Here is a 20,068-nt window from a genome sequence, read left to right as displayed (position 1 = left end):
TCACATTGTCATCTGAAATGTTGAAATGCATCTATCCATTCAGAAATGTAGAAGTTGTTTAGTTCAGTTGAGCACGCCATCTCCTGACTGGGGAAAGAAGCACAGCGGTTTTTTTGGTGCAGCCAGGCTGATGGGGTCCTGCCACTATTGCCCCAATTTACCCCCGGTGTGATACCACAAACCCCGCGTGTTTATCCTCTTCTTTTTCAGACATTTCCCCCTTTTCAGAAAAAAAAAGCGCTCAGACCTCTCCCCCCCTCTCTCTCTCTCCCTCTCTCTCTCTATCAGAATCCTCGATCAGACCCGGAGAGGCCGTGAAGCAATCACTTTCCCAGATTACTTGTATTTAATACACAATGCATCATAAAACAAATCCCTCATCCTGACAGGAAGAAAATAGAACAGCTCATTCGACTTGAGCTTTCCCAATTTATGGCTAAATTAAAAAGGGTTCCAACAATGGACAAGTCGAGGAGAGGCAGGAAATCAATGACCGGGCGGACCGGGGTCTCTCCTCCGTTCTCAAGGAGCGCGAGACGATGGGAATCGGTGGCGGGGTCCTGCCTTATTTACACATGATTTTTTCCTGTCCTTCCTGCACATTTGCTCGGCGATTTCGTAAAACAATGGGCATTATCTGGGATGGAAGGTCAATGTCACATATGCGAGGCGTTATCCATCATCATCTGCTCTCATCAGCCAAGCCGTGTCCTCTCCAGCTTTATGAGCTGCCTAATAAACTCCGCTCTCTGACAACCAGGACGTTTCTTCATATTCTGCAGACTTGTCCGTTTATTCACAAAATCAGTTTCAGCTTTACATTTAGAGAGTAGGACGTGGGATTTTCCGTCTTCTTTTGGGGCCATCACGAAAGCAGGTGCGCGCAGTTCAGGGTCCAGAAAGTTCCCAAGAAGTTTTTAATTTCGATATTCAGCCCTTCCTCTATCCGCTGATCTGTTTTCTTAAAAACACGCTTCATGATCATTTGAAATAAAATTTAAAAAAAAACAAAAAAACTTTTATACTGTGTGTGTGTGTGTGTGTGTGTGTGTGTGTGTGTGTGTGTGTGTGTGTGTGTGTGTGTGGTGTGTGTGTGTGTGTGTGTGTGTGTGTGTGAGCGCAGTCGCGCGCGTGTGTGTAAAAAGGGAAGGGGGGAGGAGAGCGAACAAGTACACCCAACAACCTACACCGTTTTTTTGTTTTAGTTAGAGAGAAACAGGTGATTAGGTCAGTGGTTCCCAAAATGCGGCTGAGGGAACTCCAGCGGTCCTTAAGGAGTTTTCTGGAGGTCCCCAAAAAGAACACTTAAAGTCTAGTTGTTAAATGACTCTACGGGTGCCAGCACAATTTTAAAAAGTAAGGCCGATAATATAAGTCCCCTTGTTAATAATGTTGTTACTTTCTTGTCTTAATGCAAATAGAACTTAAATAAATCATGAGCTCGGTGAAGAAATAATAAAAGAAAATGAAAGCTCTCTTTAGGTGGGCTCTATAGGTTAATAATGTCATAAAATGCTCCATGAACTGGCGCGGTGTGTTGTGAAAAAAGTTGGGGAACACGTGAATAATAATACGCCGCTTTGATGATTATGTTGGTTCATTAAAGTGCGCTGCCTGTGTGTGTAGTTCATCCCTTTAGAAGCCCCATCACGACCTCTCGCTGACCCCGCACAACCTCTCCAACCCCGGGCCCCTGTCACTTTAAAATTTACTACGGAGAGGAGTCGCTTCCGACAGGGGACAGAGGCAAAGACAGTCCCGTTGCTCTGAGTCGCCTCTGTCTGGGGCTGACGGGATGGACGAGCAGGATCCTTCTTTATGAAACAATGCGTAAAGGAGAAACATCACACTAACTGTCCGGGACGCACGAAGTAGTGGGCGACGCTTGAAATCATACCCCTCCACTTGAATCTCTCCGCTATCATACAGACGACACATCCTGACTGGCAGAGGAGGGGGGGAGGAAGAGAAAAATGAAAAGTTGAATGGCTACTAGAGGACACCTGGGTGCGTCAGGACAGGAGGGGTGACAAGAGAGGAGAGGACGAGCCAAGCGAAGCGCACAGAGTGAAAAGTTGGGCAGCAAGTTGATGTACCGGAGGGGATTTAGTTCCGACCCACGATGTCTGTAGGACAGTGAGAGGAGATTTACCGAGTCAGCGTTGTCTGTCAGACAATATAGTGAGAGGATTTACTTTTACTGACCGCGCTGTGTCTGAGAGACAGTGAAGTGGTGCGCGCACCGGCGAGGAGTCGACTCGTCCTGCGGCTCGGAGACCTGAAGACACACCGAAAAACAACAACACACTGCTGCTTTTTTTTTTTTTACAATGAAAAAACGGAGGAGCTCATCGTAGCCGAGACAATTTGTAGTTTTATTGTTCAGTTAAAACTCGAGTTTCGGTCGCGCATGTGTTTTTTTTAAACGGGACTTTTCACCACTTTTCCGCAGTTTACCACGCAGTTATTATCCCAGGAGGTTTTAACTGCTGCACGCCACTGCGAAAGTGTTTCAACGGTAAGAGGAAACAGATTTTATGGATAAAAACAAAATATTTCTTTTATTAAGCAATTTGCATTGAGGGCATAAAGCAAAACAAATGTTCTTCCTTCATTTCGTTGTAAACCAAGTTTGACGGTAAAATTGATGAAAGACTGGAGAGCACTTTTGCAGGATAAATGGGTAGATCCTGTGTTAACCCAGACAAAAGGCTTTATGCAAACTAAATATTCATTCATTGGCAGGTTATACAAAGGCAAGAAAGACAGATTTGTGACCCGGAGAGATTTCGTTTTACATCCCAACAATCGGCTACGTCTTCATAATTCTTATCACTCGCGGTTTCCTGCAAGTGATTTGTGCTCCAGTAAAGTTTACAGCTGTTGTGTAATAAATATTCACATTTTAACACAACGTCATACCGTTTACAATTCGTTAAGAGAAACGGCGTGTAACTGTTTGTCCAGTGATCTAATGATTTGTAGCCTATAATAATTTAGTGCATTGTCTTTATTTTTGTTTTGTTCCTTTGATGCTTGAAGTGTGTTTCTTCGTTTATTATTATTGTTAGTAGCAGTCTTGTTGTTGTTATTGTTATAAAATATGATTAATTTGAATTTTCACCACATAAAAACAAACAGTTAAAATCAGCAGTTTTATTAGTTTATTCGTTAAAACTACATTTTCAAAAACGAATTCAAACGTCAGCTGACGTCAGATGCAATCCATATTAATTTAACAGCATATTTTAAAATACTTTTACATGAACAAAATAACACCAGACTGTTCAAAAGTGAAAATTAATTCAAACCAACTTATATTCGTTTTATTACATAATTTTCTGTATTGTTTTATTTTTTTCTAATATTATCAGTGTATTTATGTATGTTTTTGGGGGCTTTAAAGCCTTGGTACTGATTTTTTGTTTTCAATTATCAAGAAAAAATATTGATATAATTTACAATGTTTTATTACTGCAGTGGAAACTACACAGTTCATTGAAATCTCACTCAATGGTAAAACAAAATGTGGTAGATATAGAATACATTTGATGTAGTTTAATCAAATGTATTATTTTGTGATTTTAAAATATAGGGAAATTTACATATGGATTAATACTGATTTATTAATAACAAAACACCTTGTGTCATGTTTGCCAAAAGTAATAAATGCACACAAGTATTTTAGTTTTTTATATGACAGACCTGTATTGTGACCAAATTGTATGCATGCAACTCTGTGTGTGTGTGTGTGTGTGTGTGTGTGTGTGTGTGTGTGTGTGTTTGTGTGTGTGTGTGTGTGTGTGTGTGTGTGTGTGTGTGTGTGTGTGTGTGTGTGTGTGTGTGTGTGTGTTTTGCACCACAGACCAGTTCTTAACATTTGAGTCTTATTCTCAGTGGGAGGTATGTGGTTAGTCAGTGTTTGGACACAGTAACCTGGACTGATACTGATCAAAGTCTGATCTCTCCCTCTCACTCACTCACTCTCTCTCTCTCTCTCTCTCTCTCTCTCTCTCTCTCTCTCTCTCTCTCTCTCTCTCTCTCTCTCTCTCTCTCTCTCTCTCTCTCTCTCTCTTTCTCTCTCTCTCTCTTTCTCTCTTTCTCTCTCTCTCTCCTTCTCTCTGTCTCTTTGCAGATCTTGGACGGGTCAGGCCATGTAAAATTCTGCGTGGATGCCAGCAAGCCAGATATCGGGAGCTGGCTGAAGCACATCCAGTTTGCCCCTGCGGCCAAGCAGCATAACCTGACAGCGTGCCAGATAGATGATCAGGTACGTGGAGACACTCGTAGCCTGCCTGGCAGAACAACCTCAACAAAATACATGACGAATATGATCTGAAGAAAAAAAAGATAGGGAGAGAGAGGGGAAAAAAACATGTCGATGACTTGATTTTGAACTCTCAAATGTGTCTTTTTCTGAATCCTGCTGTTTGGCAGGATGAATCAAGTGCAACTGAAAGTCATTCAGATCTTTGAAACTATATTCAGCTTTCTTTTTTTGGCTTGTTCCAATGCCAGAAGGTTTCTCTGCATTTTCCAACTGCTGTCCTGTCTGCTGCTGTTGTGTTAAAAGGTGTTATGGTGATCTAAGTCAGATAGTCCCATGTGCGGCTGGCCCACCCTGCCTTCACTTCACACACACACACACAGCTCTCCCCCACGCTGCACTGCAGACACTCCTCGCTATCTGCATGTGTTTTCTTTCTGTAATTGTGCGCTGGCTTCTTTCGTGCAAGGACCACAGGGCAGGATCAGAGGCGGCCCGCCGAGATGATAGTTCCACACACTTCCCAGTCACGCTTGCGATATAAACTCTTAGATATGCCAGGAATGTCACAGTCTTTTGCAGCTCACCTGGCTGCACAGAGAGGTGCGTGCTGTACACATGGGGGCCTGTTCACCTCACTAATCCCACGCCCAGGCGCTCCTCCTACACAGAAACACACAGCGGGGCAGAAAGACAAGAGGCTAAACTTTATTTGACACATGTGGAGCATACCGTAACTTGACCCGAATAAAAAACATCATTTAGCTTGCTTGTTTGTCATCACTTCTCATTGGTGGTTTATCTATAGTATTTTCTGAGTGTCTCAGTTAAAGCTAACAAGTAAAAAGCATATATCACTATTTAATAACTCAGTCCAAATACAGTAGTAGCCATGTAAATTGGAAGTAGGTAAGGAACATTCAGGTAAAAGCTATCTCTGATATAAGTGGCCCTGAAATAATTTGGAAATCTTCTGGTGAACAACTCAAAGCTTTTCAGGAACAAATCTCCTGCTTGTTCCTCACACATCTGTGTTCCTATCACTCTTCCTGTACACTCTCCGCAAAGGAGGAAAAGGTTGAGAGAGCGGATAGCCCATGCTCTTTTCATAAAGAGAATTTGGAAAGAGAGACGCTTTCCAAAAGCACTTACTCGCTCGCTTTTAAGAGAGACAGAGAGACAAACAAGCAGAGAGAGCTTTCCTGAGCTGCCCTCTCCACGAGGTGTGACTTGCTGTCAACACTGTGGTTCTGCTCGGGTGGCTGTGTAAGGCTCCGACAGGTCACGGACATGGCTATGATGAGGTGATTGTTAAGTATTACACACTGTCACAACACAGCACAATGTGGCGTCTTTAAGCCTTCCGGCCAACATTGGTGTTTTTGAAAACACACTGTAGCGTCTCACAATGCCTGTCTGTATGGTTAAAATGAATAGGCTAAATGGGGTGGTCTTGTAAAGCCGCTGTCAGTTTTTGGTAGAGTGTGTGTGTCTGTGTGTGTGTGTGCGTGCATGTGTGTGTTTGCATGCTTATGAGGGCTTTTTGTCCCAATGTGTGTACATGCGTTTATGTGCATTGACTTGTTGTAAGTGTGTGAAGTGTTTCATTGTGTCTCTGGAGTGTATGCACACACACCTGTAACTGCCCATGTTTCTACATGCATGCATGTGTGAATCTGAGGGAGTGTGTGTGTGTGTGTGTGTGTGTGTGTGTGTGTGTGTGTGTGTGTGTGTGTGTGCTCACACTCTTCAGGGCTGTGAATTGTTCATTGCGGTTCAGATGACTCCCCATGCTCCTCATTCTGAGCTGGAAATGTTAAAACACAAGTACCTGATTCCAACAGGTTTTTACTGCCACAGAGAAGTGCTGAGTCTAAACCCAGCCTGAAACCACATATTACACACTCGCCACACACACACACACACACACACACACACACACACACACACACACACACACACACACACACACACACACACACGTACCATCACCAGAGTTTCAAAGAGGAGCCTTAGTGGGATTCCCAGGGCTTACATCTGACTTGTTCTGGTAAATCCTCTCTAAGAGCTGAATTCAAATGAATCCTCCATCACTGTGCCTTCAACTAAGATGATTTGCGACATGATTTATTTAAAGACGATGTCATACACCCGCAGCAATTTCCAGGTGTGTTGGTCGTTATTTGGTCATGGTTCCTTTCAAGCACCAATTCAGCCCTGCCAGTGTGAGAGTAAAAACTGGCCTCCGTCCTCTTATTTCTGACCCAGTTCTGTTTATCATAAAACTTTATGACCAATCTCAGGAGGGTGAGGGAGGGAGAGAGGAATGAATGAGTAAGGAGAGAGAGAAAGAGAGGGAAAAAAGCCTGTTTTGTCTTGCTGGAGGAACTGTTTGTGATCCCACTCCTTTTCCTTTCTCTCTTTCTCTCAATTCAGTTTTTCAGGTTATTGAATGATGAAGGATTTACACTGTGAAAGCAACTGTGGAGAACTTATACAGATTCGTGAAAGACCATATTTGTTAGCATTAGCAAATAGAATTAGTTTATTTATACAACTGAAACTGATGTTTAATTTAACATTAGAGGAGATGAGTGGCAACCTTCTTAATTTAAAGACAAGAATATTTCTGTCTTTTTGTGTCCAAAGTAAAGATCGAGAGAGAAGAGAGTAGCTTAAATGGTTCTTGTCATTTTTGTAGATATCAAGTTGTTGTTTAAATGTAGTGGGACGTGACTTTTACTTGTCACAGAAAATGTTAACTAAATGCAATAAGGACTAAACCATTGTCATATAATTAGCGTAGTATGTACAGTATTTGCTTTAATTTTATAGAGTCAGATTAAAAACAGATTTCATTTCTTATGTCCTGTTAGTTTTATTAGTTAATATATTAGACACTGCAGACTGGAAAGCAACAGGAAAGACTGGACAGGAAGGAGATGGCAGGTGTTGCGGTTTGTGAGTCACACTGAATTCTGAAATTAATTCAACATGCTATAACTTTTTTTCTCTCTTTTTTCTTTTTTTTTTTTACAAAAGAAAAACTGCTCTCTGAAGAGACAAAATTGTGTTTGTTCTTTTAAGTAGATTTTAATTAAAGACTTGTACAAAATGTTGCAAGAAGAGGTTATTCTGAGAAAACAATCATTGGCAAAGAATCTCATCTACAAGATCATTTAGAATCATTATACCTTTAATCTTTGACTGCTGTTAGTGTTAAACGTCAGCCTTTGACCATCCACACCATAATATTCAGGCTATCTTGATATCCTTATTTGTTTGCAGATGCACTTAACAACGCAGCCTAAGCACTATTCGCATAGATCCCCTCCATGATCAGCATGTTTTGTCGTTAAGATAATTAGGGCAATTAGTGCTTAAAAACCCTCCACTGCACTCCCCACTCTACCAATTCAATTGAAAGGAAAATGGATTATAAGTGTAATTAACATCATCCAACGAGGCCCTAAAGAGCCTTTCATAAGACAGTGCAGAGGGATATGAGCGTTAATCTCATTCGCTCTATTGATTCTCGCTCAGTATTGAGTGGGATGAAGTGGCTTAGGGGCATGTTAGCATTGCAGTGACAAGTCATTCATTGTGTAAATGTACTGGAGGTGAGATTATCAAGTGATTGTAACTCACTGAGATAACAGTTTAACGCTCATTCAGACATTTAAAAATGCATAAGAATTCCTTATCAAAAATGATTGTTACTCCAACATTGATGATTTTTATATTTCACTTTAACTCTTCTTGCTTTTTTCTAGACTTAAGAATAGTCTTTGCAAACCATAAATTGTTGTAAAATGGAGTTTTAACACCTACAAAGTCTGCACTAGATACTGATGATACTATATGGCATTCATGAGGTACCAGAAAGTTTCTGCTCCTTCATAAGGTCAGTTTCCCACAGCTGACTCAACATGAACCGAACCTGCTCATCTCATTTGCTGAAGCCAGCTGCACATGTGCACTCATACTCTTTATTGCTATCTCAGTCACGAAATGGGTTTTCTTTAGAAGCCAAGTGATGGTGACTGCCAAACACACTGTACAACTTGCAAGAGCCTGATTGCTGCAAGGAGGTTTCAGCACATGTGCGTCAAAGATTGTAGCAGGGTTTTTTCTTAAATTAGATGATACTTCTTGATTCTTAATTTGCTAGAAAAAACAATTTTTGGGAACACTGTCCAAGTGTTTTAAAGATTTGCTATTTGGTTTTGGGTCTGGCAATCATCTTTTTCATAGTTTTGGATATTAAAGTGGCAAAAGATTTTATGTGCTGTGGTTTGTATAAATATTTATATATAATATGTGTGTGAATGTGTGTGTGTATTGTAGCAGGAAAGTATCAGTGAATGGCATACCTGTCGAATGAGCTCTGTGTGAGCAAGAAGTCAGCCAACAGGGTGTGACCAGGGAAAATGTGACTGTTTACTCTGCTAATGAGTAATGGTGTCAAGGTAACAAAGTAGTCCGATTATAGCCTCTGATCCTCTCGTGGTTGTAACCTTTGACATGGAGAGCAAGAGAAAGACACATAAGTAATGACTCAATAAATTGATACAAAGAGGGAAATATATGAAAAATGAATGAGAATAACAAAACTTACCGGTAGTTGTCCGGGCAGGGCATTGCAATAAACTCCTGTGATATAAAAAAAACATATAGGTATATATATATTTTCTGCATGTGTGGGGGGGTTTTTTTCAGTAAGAATGGGAAATTACCTTTGGTCTGAGGTGGCTGGCTTTTACAGTGTGAACTCAAACACCCCGGTTATCTTATCTGCAGAATAATTTGTTAAAAAAGCATCTGTTAAACTGCAAGCAGTCAGTGTGAGTGTATGTGTGTATGTGTGTGTGGTGTGTCCATGACATGCTGAAGATGAGCCCCCCCCCCAATCAAACAGTGTGTCTTCTGTTCTGTAGTGAGTCGCTGCTTGTTTGTTTGTGTGTGTTTTCACTGTTTATCTGTGGTGGCCCACAGGGAGGAGGTGGAGCTGTTGGGGGAATTCCCCAAATGTGCCCACTCGTGTGTTGGTGGTGCACCGACTGCAGCACAAGCCCAAAACACATCTTCCTGTGCAGCGCAACAGAACATTTTATTGATCCCTAAAAGAGGAAGGTCAGAGCTCGCAAGGGATTCTTGCTCATGGTCTCTGGTCTTCCTCACTATGTATTTCTTAATTGTCATGCGTTATTTGTAAAATAATACTCAAATTATATACTTATAGTTGTGTTTTACCATGAGCTACTACTCTTGTATTTATGAACAAAGTGGTTTTGACAGTGTCCATTAATTTTTATGTTCCGAGGCCTCGGTCCGCTCCCTGGTAGGTTTCCAAAGAGCCTCCCTCCTCAGCCGGTATCAGTCTCTCAGAGCGGAATCCCTACCGACTCACATGTCTGTTTGAGCTGCAGTTTGATTGTTTCTAAATCACAATATTTGTGTGGCCTTACAGGGGTGGCGGCCACAGGAAAGAGCATGTGTGTATGTGTGTGTGCTTTATGAAGGTCCATCCATGTCTCACATGTGTGTGTTTATAGTGTGGACAGAGGTTAGAGCAGGGGGCGTCAGGGATTAAAGCTCAGTTTAGGACCCTCAGTTCAGTTACCTTTATTCTTTCTTAGAATCAATGGGAGTGCAGCTCTGCTGATGCTGACCAGGACTGTTTCTCTTCAGCCAGATGTCAAAAGTGCTAAAAATCCTCCATGTTGCAGTGTTTAAAACAACATGATCTCCTCTGTGCTTCCTCAATAAATTAAGACAAAATACGTTATTCTAAAATGCTCAAAAAATGAAAACACGAATATTTCAGTGGATTAAATTTAGTGGTTAATATGTAATGTGTGTCTCCTGGTCTGGATAACTGTAATGACTCTGGTTTAGCCCTGTAATGGGAGTCAGACTTATAGTGCCTGTCACCCTCCCACTGACTTTCTTGGCCGCTTGGATTTTTTAAAATGCCTGAATTTAAATCATACTTTTATGCTACCGCACAACTGCATCAGTTACTGTGCACCAATCACTCCTCAGTTATTGACTTGCAAGAGCTTCGCTTTGGTCAGGCTCTGCTTTTTTACTCAGTTGAGCTCCCACCCTTGCGACTCTCAGTCTAAGAACTTCCTGAGCTTCAATGAGTCCCAAAAAAGTCAGTAGTGTCATATTTAGCATTATATCATTTACCAGAAATAAGAACAATGACAAACAATTATGTAACAGTCGACAGAATATCTCATGATCTTTATTGTGACCAAGATATTTATCACAACCCTGTGGGGCCAGTGTGACTCTAGTGTCTAACAGTAGTGCTAGCCAGGAATTCCATCCATGAACGGTGTACCTGTGACCTGTTCCTTCCCAGAAGAAACCCCCCCCCCTTTAATTTCTAATAAATTCCCAGATCATCATTGTCATGTCGGTACAGAAGAGGAAGGTAATATGTTAAACCTCCAAAGCATGCCAAAAATAACGCCATGTCTGATTGTTTCAGAGAGAAAGGCTATTGTGTATCCACGGGAAGCACTACAGTCCCAGGGTCTCTCAGTTGATTCTTCAAAATGACTTCCCCCCCATCCCCCCTCCTTGCCTTCTGCAAATATACATTAGCAGGGGCATGTCTTTATGATCTACAAGTATTGTAGTCGCAATAAAAATCAGTTCATTGGCTTCTTGTATAGAATTGATGATTTTATTTTTTTAATGATTTTTTTTAATCAGTCAGAGAGAAATGAGCATCTAGAGGTGGTGTTAGTTCTTAATTAATCTCACTGTTGGGAATTTCATCCATCAGTGAAATTAACAAAATGCAATTTAAAAAAAAAAAGACAAACCCAAAACAACTTGCTGGTTTTCACAATATAATCACAATACATTAGTTAATTTGTTCTCCACACATCTCCTGCAGCTTCTTGCCTACTGTAAGCATTACAGGAAAAGTATATTTATTCAACACTATGGTTTGTGCTTTCATTTTGTTTGCATGAAGATGGATGTTCTACATGATGATCAATTACAAGTTAATGAATGTGTGTGTTGTCATGTGTTTCTCGCATTTGTACGTATGTGTGTGTGTGTGTGTGTGTGTGTGTGTGTGTTAGTGTGCGTGTGTTTGTGTGTGTGTGTGTGTGTGTGTGTGTGTGGCGGTGGCATGTAAACGATTGCATAGCCTATTTACATCAGTATGTTAATACAGTACCAAAATCTACCCCAAGTGACCTCTGCTGGTTTAACATTTTGGTAGCTTGGTCCACATTGAAATGCGGTTATGGACAATGTAAGAAAAAATGCAGTCAAAACAAAAACAGCTGCAGCAGCTTTGTAGGACAACAAAAAAATTGCCAGTTCAGCACAGAAAAAAATCTCGATGAGTACTGTTTACTTTGACCTTCATAATTAAACTGTGATATAAATGCACACTCTAAATCACAATAATCCCCCTGTGTGTGTGTTTGTGTGTGTGTGTTGCAGATCTTCTACAAAGTCACCAGAGAGATTTTCCCCGGTGAGGAGCTGCTACTTTTCATGAAGGCTGAAGAGTATTCATGTGACATCATGGCTCCTGATATTCATGGTTCGCACCACACACAAAGACACATTTCTGCCTATTGTCACATCCTGAGCAAACACATACGACTTGCTTGATTCGACAGCATGCTAATGTTTCTCTCTCCCACCATGCAGAAGAGAGGCAGTACCGCTGTGAGGACTGTGACCAGCACTTTGAGTCCCGCAACCAGCTGCTGGACCACCAGAAACAGCCGTGTGGGATGCCCCCCTCCTCCTTCCTTAACCCAGGTTTGGGCTTTTATTTTTATAAAGGAGCACTATTTTCATGCCATTGTGAACAGTGAGTAGTGAAGAGTGACAAGAAGAATGTGTAGCTGAACAACAACAATGATGTAAGGGCTTTGTTTCCCACTGAAACCAAAGAATATATTCTATTCATCCTACATTATTCAGCAAATTGTTTAATACTGCATGTATTGTGGTAACAAGAGTTTCAGTGTAACTTGTGTGGGTCTGGACCACCGAATCGGTAAATGATGAGGGTGTGCAGCAGTACAAATCATTATATTTTCCCCATATGATCTATGTAATGGAATAAACTGTTCTCAGTGACCGCAAATGTATCTCAAGTCTCTATATTTCTCCATCTTTCTACTACACTCACACACATCATTCCTATAACATTTACTTTTTTAAGTAATTCCTTGCAGGCTTTATGCATTTAGCATTTTACAATAAATCTGATATGTAAATATTAAATAAACCCCAAAACCACAACATTTAACCTTTGAGTATCTCCAATTTAGGATAAATCAAACAGCCTTATTGATGTGTAAATTAACCATGATCATTTCTTATGTATCTAGGAGGGGATAGTGACCTAACGGCCCAGGAACCTCAAGACCTGCGACCCCTCCACCTGTCTCATGGTCTACAAGAGTGTAAGGAGTGTGACCAGGTCTTCCCTGATATCCAGAGGTGAATAAACCGCTGAATTACACAAAATCACTCACTGGAGGGGGGGGGGCAAAGTTGTTTGATTGGAATTCCTGACAGAGCGCTGCACAGACTGATAAATCCTCATTGTGGCTTCCTTTTCTGTGTTTCCTGCAGTCTGGAAGCTCACGCTCTGTCCCACTCTGAGGAAAGGGAATATAAGTGTGATCAGTGTCCCAAGGCTTTCAACTGGAAATCAAACCTGATTCGACATCAGATGTCGCACGACAGTGGCAAGCACTACGAATGTGAAAACTGCTCAAAGGTAAAGTGATGACTTTTGGAGGGAAGACTTAATTAATAAGCAGTTTTGTATCTTTAGTTGTTTGTCTGCCTGTCCATGTATCTGTGCATTTTTCATTGCACATTTTTTTATCACTTTTATGCGTTTTGAATCAGATAGTAACTCTGTGTGTCTATGTGGTTCCTTTCCCCAGCAGGTGTTCACAGACCCCAGTAACCTGCAGAGGCACATCCGCTCGCAGCACGTTGGGGCACGGGCCCACGCCTGCTCCGACTGTGGCAAGACGTTCGCAACGTCTTCGGGCCTCAAGCAGCATAAGCACATCCACAGCAGTGTCAAGCCCTTCATGTGTAAGTCACTAAGACCCTACCTATGTAAGTCTCCTCAGTACGTTATAATAATAATAATAATATTAACAACAATAATATGCTTGTGACTTGCCTTTTTTGCAAAAATACATTTTTTTATCCTTCCTCAGCTCCTTCACAAGAGTCAATCATGAAATGTTGTACAGGAATTACACATGGGATTATGTACTAGCTGTGTTTAGAGTGGCAGCAACATTTCTTTTAAGACAAAAATCACGTATCAGCACTCTCACACATGCTGATATGATGATAACAGCATTTAAACTAGCATGTAATTTGCCTCAATCCCTCTTGGTCTAACCTTACTGTTGCCTCTCACTGTGACCCAGTCTGACCTACTGTTGATGCTACAGTTAACAGTCTTTTTCTTACACACACACTCACGCTCTTTTTGTCCCTGCACCTCACTAAACGGTAACTCCTGCAAGACCCAAACACATTTTGACCTTTCGCACTTTCACCACCTCACACCACAGATCCCATCTCCTTCCCCTAAAGCATTATGACCTTCACCCTTTGCCCCCTCCCTCTTTCCCTGACCCTGCAGACACACATACACACGCACACGCACACACACAGTCTCTTTCATACACACCCTGCGTCTACTTCTCAAAAAAGGCATAAACTAACACACACACTGACACACACACATATATACATGCGTAGGTCGGAGTGACTGCATCTCCTCTGCAGACCTCTGACTCCCCTCTCTCTGCTCTCTTCCTCCACCTCATGCACCATTCCTCACAAATAGCAACCACATGTACGGTCCTCTTCCCCATGTTCCCTCTGAATAGGAGTCCATTTGCTGTAATCAGCAGAAAATATGCAGGTTTAAAAACAACTAATGGTTGTGTAAAAAAAAAACAGAGCAGTCTTAAACATGCCTGGGAGAGACCATGTCTGTGTCCGAAGTGTTTGTGTGGACAGTATTGAAATGCATGCACACGAGATTCCGTTTGTATGTTAATGCACATGATGTGTCTGTACTGAACGTCAAGGGTGTGTGTGTGTAAGCGTGTGTGCATGTGTGTTTTTCTCAGAGCTTAAGTACTCAGGCCGTTAATTCAAACACCCAGCTAGCCACTACTTAGCCGCTGTTCTCTTCTCAGGAATGTGTTTATAATATTTTGTTTCAGTTTATTAGGAGCTGACGAATACACGCGTCTAGTGAATCAGATCACACACTCAGTGTCGTGTGTGTGTGTTGTTAGTCTGTAAATGTCACAACTACATGATTTATGGTGCAGGGCTTTTTCTTGTAGTTTGCTAAGGCCATGTGGCTTCACTTGTAAAAACACACACACACAAACACACACACACACACACACACACAAAGAGTGAGCAAAAGGAGCAGCTACCCTACATTATCTACTTATATTCTTTAAGCACTTCTTAATCCACGATGATAATGACACTGACTCAATGATACAGTCTTTATATTTTAATTTATGACAATAACTAATATTTTCAACATTCTATCTACCTCAGAATAGGTTTCTAACCATAGCTCAACAATTAAATTGATTCAATTAAATCAAAAGAATAAAGTATCCCAACTTCATCTACCGTAAAAACCGGTGTATAAGATTCACCTTTAACGCAATATTCTTTCATTGAAAAGTGGGGTGCGTCTTATACACCGGTGTGTCCTATTCACCAGTAAAATACAGAGAAAGGTTGGATCTGCATATGATTATAGGTATGTAAAGGGCTTTCCACACTAAGAACAATAACTATAACAATAATTAGAACTTTAAACATAATGATGTGAGCGTCCACACTTGTGAACTATAACGTCCTATAAACAGCAGCGTTTAAGCACGCACTGCAAGCTCCAGCTGTTTCGGCAGCTAATGAAAATAGATAAGCTATTGATGACCCGTTAATGCTGTATGTTGTACAGAAAAATTATTGTGTGCTGATCAGAAGTATTTCAGACACTAGTTACTGTGATGTTTCAGTATTTACAGACCAAACTGATGTTGAAGCGTGATGTGCAAAAGCGCAACTCTTGTGCAGTAGTCTATTTGCGCACAGCGACAGCTCTGATGAAGAGTTTTTGGGACTTGAGTAAGCACACAGATACACATTGTATTAAATATGTAAAGTTACTGTGTTCTTTTAAAAGGTTTAATTGAAACTCAGCCTAACCCCTGAGTTAATATACCGGTCCAGTTCAGTTAAGCAAATCAATACCGGACCATTAACCATTTGACTGTGTTTTAAATAAAAGTAAATTGAAAAAGTTTTGGAGTATAAACATATGTGTTTATAAATGAATGTCTACTGGTGCATTCAAATAAAGCAGTCTTTAATAGAAAAGTGTTTTTCCCAGCATGAGACCCCCCCCCCTCCTCTTATACACCGGTGCGACGTATACACCGGTTTTTACGGTATATTCCCAGACACATAAAAGAGAAAACTTCACATACAAAATCAAAGGAATCAAGCACTCCTCATTTTTTCCCCAGATGTTTGCAAAATGTTTTCAACTACTGTTCTGCCCTTACTGTGTTTGCCAAAGCCAAGCCACGAATACACTTCATTTCAATTTAGTTTTCTTGGTCTATTCATTAAAATTGACTTTTTTATAAGATTACATTCACTCTTGGCTCTAGCATTCCCATTTGGCGTTCCTCCTGGGTGTTTATTTAAATCTGTTTCCACAATACTTATTCCTGCTCTTCCCTCCTCATCTCCTGAAATTGCCTCTTGTGCACCTTGTGGCTGGAAGGCATCCAAAGTATGCAGAAGTGTAATGACAGTATGAGCCTAACCACTTCCTTATCCTAATTTTGAAGATCTAATAACAATGTGAACAAAATTAATCATCCAGATCTGCTAACTGGATTCTGATATTGTCAAATGATTTAAAGACTTACTGAAACATCAGCTGTACTATAGCTGATCTGCACAAAATCCCACATTGTTGCAGGGGAGCGTTCTTGACTTTTATTATAACAGCAAGACAAAGGAGCATGGGAAAACAATAACCACTTGGTCACAATCCCCCTTTGAACAAATCATCCACTGGTAGTAGATATTGTTGACAGACTAATAATAGAGATAGATAATGTCAGACTGAATGTTGTGACTGTACATCTCTCAGGGTCAGACAGAATGACAGACAGGCATACAGGGGTTGACTGTGGGAAGGTCATTTAGTGCAAGACGACAGGGACCTAACTATGGGGACAAGGTGAGGGGGCTGAGAGGGTGACATGAGAGGACTGGGGGGGAGAGGGAAGTGGGGCAATAGAGGACGTGAGATCTGTCCCTGGGAACCGGACTGCAGGATAGGATTCATTCAACTCCGCTTCCTTCACAAACTTAAAATAGAGCCATTGTACTTCATGCGGCTGAGAATGTGTGTGTGTGAGAGTGTGTATCTGTATGCCTGCATGCCTTTGTGTGTCTTTCTACGTGATTCAGATTGTCTGTGTTATGTGAATATTTTGTGAATGCGCCTGCATGTCTATGTGTGTGTCTATGTGTGTGACTGTTTATGGACTCCCTGGGAGCGTCCCTGGGAGGACAATGGAGTTGGAGATGCCTGGGAATTTGGTTTGATGTGCAGGTGATGAGTGGCAGCAACTGACTCACACCGTCAACCGAGCAGTTCCCCTTACAATGCCAGGATCTGGACACACCTCGGCCCCTTATTTTGCTGGAAAACCATTGTCAGACTATTGATGGGAACACAAGCATATCATTTATACTGTGTTTCCTCTGCCTTAGCTTCAGCCAGCGTCAAAGCATGTTAAGTAGAGATGTCATATCATGTGATGTCATTTTTTTGTTGTTGTGTGAGTGGGAGGGTGTGTGTTGCATACTGATGCCTTCTATGTCTGTCTCTTTGTTCCTGTAGGTGAGGTATGCCACAAATCCTACACCCAGTTCTCTAACCTGTGCCGCCACAAACGCATGCACGCTGACTGCCGCACACAGATAAAGTGCAAGGACTGTGGACAGATGTTCAGCACCACCTCCTCTCTCAACAAGCACCGGCGCTTCTGTGAAGGGAAGAACCATTTCACAGCAGGGGGATTGTTTGCCCAAGGTATGACACTCCCTGGCGCCCCTGGCTTGGACAAATCAGCTCTGGCGATGGGCCACAGCAGTGCTGGACTGGCTGATTATTTCGGGGCCAGCCGCCACCATGGCGGGCTTACCTTCCCTGCTGCTCCAGCATTCCCCTTCAGCTTCCCTGGCCTTTTTCCCTCTGGACTCTACCACCGCCCGCAGCTCATTCCTGCCACCAACTCTCCTGTCAGACACCAAGCTCATGCACCTGTTGCTGGGCCTGGTGCAGAGCTGAGAAAGAGTCCACTGCTGCCTCCCAGCCCTGGGGCTCAGGAGTCCCGAGAGCTCCTCAAGGCTCTTCGTAAAGATGGTGGTTCACCTGGCAATCTAATTCCAGGCTCAGAGCTTCACACCCAGAGCTCCTCGTCCTCCACAAAGCAGCGGAACAAGCAGAGTGACCAGTCTGAGAGCAGTGACCTGGATGATGTCAGCACACCCAGTGGAAGTGATTTGGAGAGCACATCGGGCTCTGAGCTGGAGAGTGACATGGACAGTGAGAAGGAGAGGGGGGCTACTCGGGAAAATGGCAAAGGCCCCAAGAGGAAGGCCAGTGAAGGAGGCCCCCAAAGTCCAAGCCTGACAAGCAGCAGTGCTGCTAAAGACTTTCCAGGCCCCTCTCTCATCACTTCCTCACTGGACGAGCACACAGCTGTAACAGGGGCTGTGAATGACTCTATTAAGGCCATTGCCTCCATTGCTGAGAAGTATTTTGGCTCTACGGGGCTGGCTGGTCTGCAGGACAAGAAGGTCGGGTCCCTGCCCTATCCCTCTATGTTCCCCTTGCCTTTCTTCCCAGCTTTCTCTCCTCCAGTTTACCCTTTCCCAGAGAGGGACCTCAGACCTCCAGGCCTGAAGGGCGAGCCACAGCTGCCGGCAGATGACTGCAAGAAGGCTCAGGGCAAATCTTCATCCGAGTCACCATTTGACCTCACTACCAAGCGAAAGGAGGAGAAGTCTGCCCCATTTGCCTCCTCCAAACCAGAGGCATCCCACACCTCTGGTCAGGATCAGCCGCTAGACCTGAGCCTGGGGGGCAGGGGCAAGGGCCGTGGACGTAGTGGAAGAGAGGAGGAGGCAAAGAAGAACCTGTGCTATGAAGAGGAGAAGGCAGTTATGGAGATTCCAAAAGCAGACACCTCCTTACAGCATGCCAGGCCCACTCCTTTCTTCATGGACCCCATCTACAGGTATTGTTATTCCCAGTAGTGTACTTAACTATAATTTAAGCCACTAATACAACTGTATACAATTTCTAAATAGTACAACATTGTTAATCTGCTATCACATACTATGTCGCCAAAAAAGTTTTTCTACATTCTGCAAAAGCTTTTTGAGAGTGTTGAGTTTTAATTTGTCACAGTGACACATTTTCAATGTTCACTTAAGTGGGTTTTCTTTCAAGTAATGAAGACTTTTAACAAGTAAATTTGGTGTCATTAAAACTCAAAATTGGCAATGCTTACTTTAAGCTTTTGTAATACTGAATATAAGTGTACCAATATTTCCTGCTGTGCATTCGTTAAGATCTGATAGAAATCTACTATTAGCAGGGTTGAGAAGAGGAGAATGAGCGATCCGTTTGAGACTCTGAAAGACAAGTACATGCGGCCGGCTCCAGGCTTCCTCTTCCATCCACAGGTAGGTTCTTGCAGTGGTATCAGTGAAAATTGGGACAATGTGGGGAATTTAGAGGGCATATAAAGAGTCACATTACACATGATCGAAATATACAGTTATACAGTTATACAGTATATGTAGTTTTTCAATGTTACATTTTACAGAGCTAATATTATTTACTGTGTGTACTCTTAAAGTTGAGATTTACCTTAGTTTGATTAAAGCCTTGATTTGACTGGATTGATCTTCATTGTGATTTGAGGACTGGTGCTTTAATGTGCTAGCCATATCACCATGGCAACTTCGCAGTTTTAGGTTTATTATTAGGTTCCTTGATCTACAGATGTAGTCAGACCAGTCAAGATATCAGACAATTCTATAAGGAACTATAATTCAGATTGGTTGTCCTAGGTTGACCAAACTAAATTAATGAGTATTAGTACGTTGCTTCGGCCTCATCCAAGCTACTACATGTTAAGCCCATTGTTAGCTATCTGAAACAGATGTGGCAGAAAGAAAGGGCACACTGTGACATGTCTTCCCATAACATGTCTTTGATTACAATATAAAAAATGATATGCTCTTAAAGCAGTGATTTCTGCCCCTGGGTTCTCTGTGCCAGCATTTCCAGTGTGAGACTCCACATATGTGTGTGTGTTCACAGACGTGCACACGGTGCATGTGTGTCCATGACGTGTTGCATTGACGTTCATTTGTTCAATCTTCCCCTGCGGGTGAGAACGGTCCGTCGGAAAGTGAAAACACCACTTTCTCAGGCATATGATTTTTTTTCCTCTTTTCTGGCCGTTTCAGGTCTGGTTTTTACAGGCTGTTTCATTTGTCTGATTTATGTCCCCTGTCCAGACTGCTGCATGGGCCCAGCCTGCAGCAGCCACATGGCTGTCCCACACGCCTTAATGAGGTGTCCTATCAGTAGAAACACTAACAGAGTGCTTAGGCCATCTTTATGAC

The 20,068-nt window shown here is 42.2% G+C and overlaps 1 protein-coding gene across 1 annotated transcript in view; it reads left to right on the top strand.

Moving 5' to 3' along the window:
- Positions 1–20,068, top strand: part of mecom (MDS1 and EVI1 complex locus) — a 93,508-nt gene that overhangs the window by 61,159 nt on the left and 12,281 nt on the right. Inside the window, exons 2-9 of the mRNA XM_062418856.1 lie at positions 4,136–4,270; positions 11,747–11,849; positions 11,960–12,073; positions 12,652–12,763; positions 12,899–13,046; positions 13,219–13,375; positions 17,265–18,666; positions 19,030–19,117. Coding sequence (XP_062274840.1) covers positions 4,136–4,270; positions 11,747–11,849; positions 11,960–12,073; positions 12,652–12,763; positions 12,899–13,046; positions 13,219–13,375; positions 17,265–18,666; positions 19,030–19,117 — 2,259 coding nt within the window. The remainder of the gene's footprint in view (positions 1–4,135; positions 4,271–11,746; positions 11,850–11,959; positions 12,074–12,651; positions 12,764–12,898; positions 13,047–13,218; positions 13,376–17,264; positions 18,667–19,029; positions 19,118–20,068) is intronic.

Source organism: Scomber scombrus, chromosome 5 (assembly GCF_963691925.1).
Source record: "Scomber scombrus chromosome 5, fScoSco1.1, whole genome shotgun sequence".
Lineage (NCBI taxonomy): Eukaryota > Metazoa > Chordata > Actinopteri > Scombriformes > Scombridae > Scomber > Scomber scombrus.
This window is presented reverse-complemented; position numbering and strand designations above follow the sequence as displayed.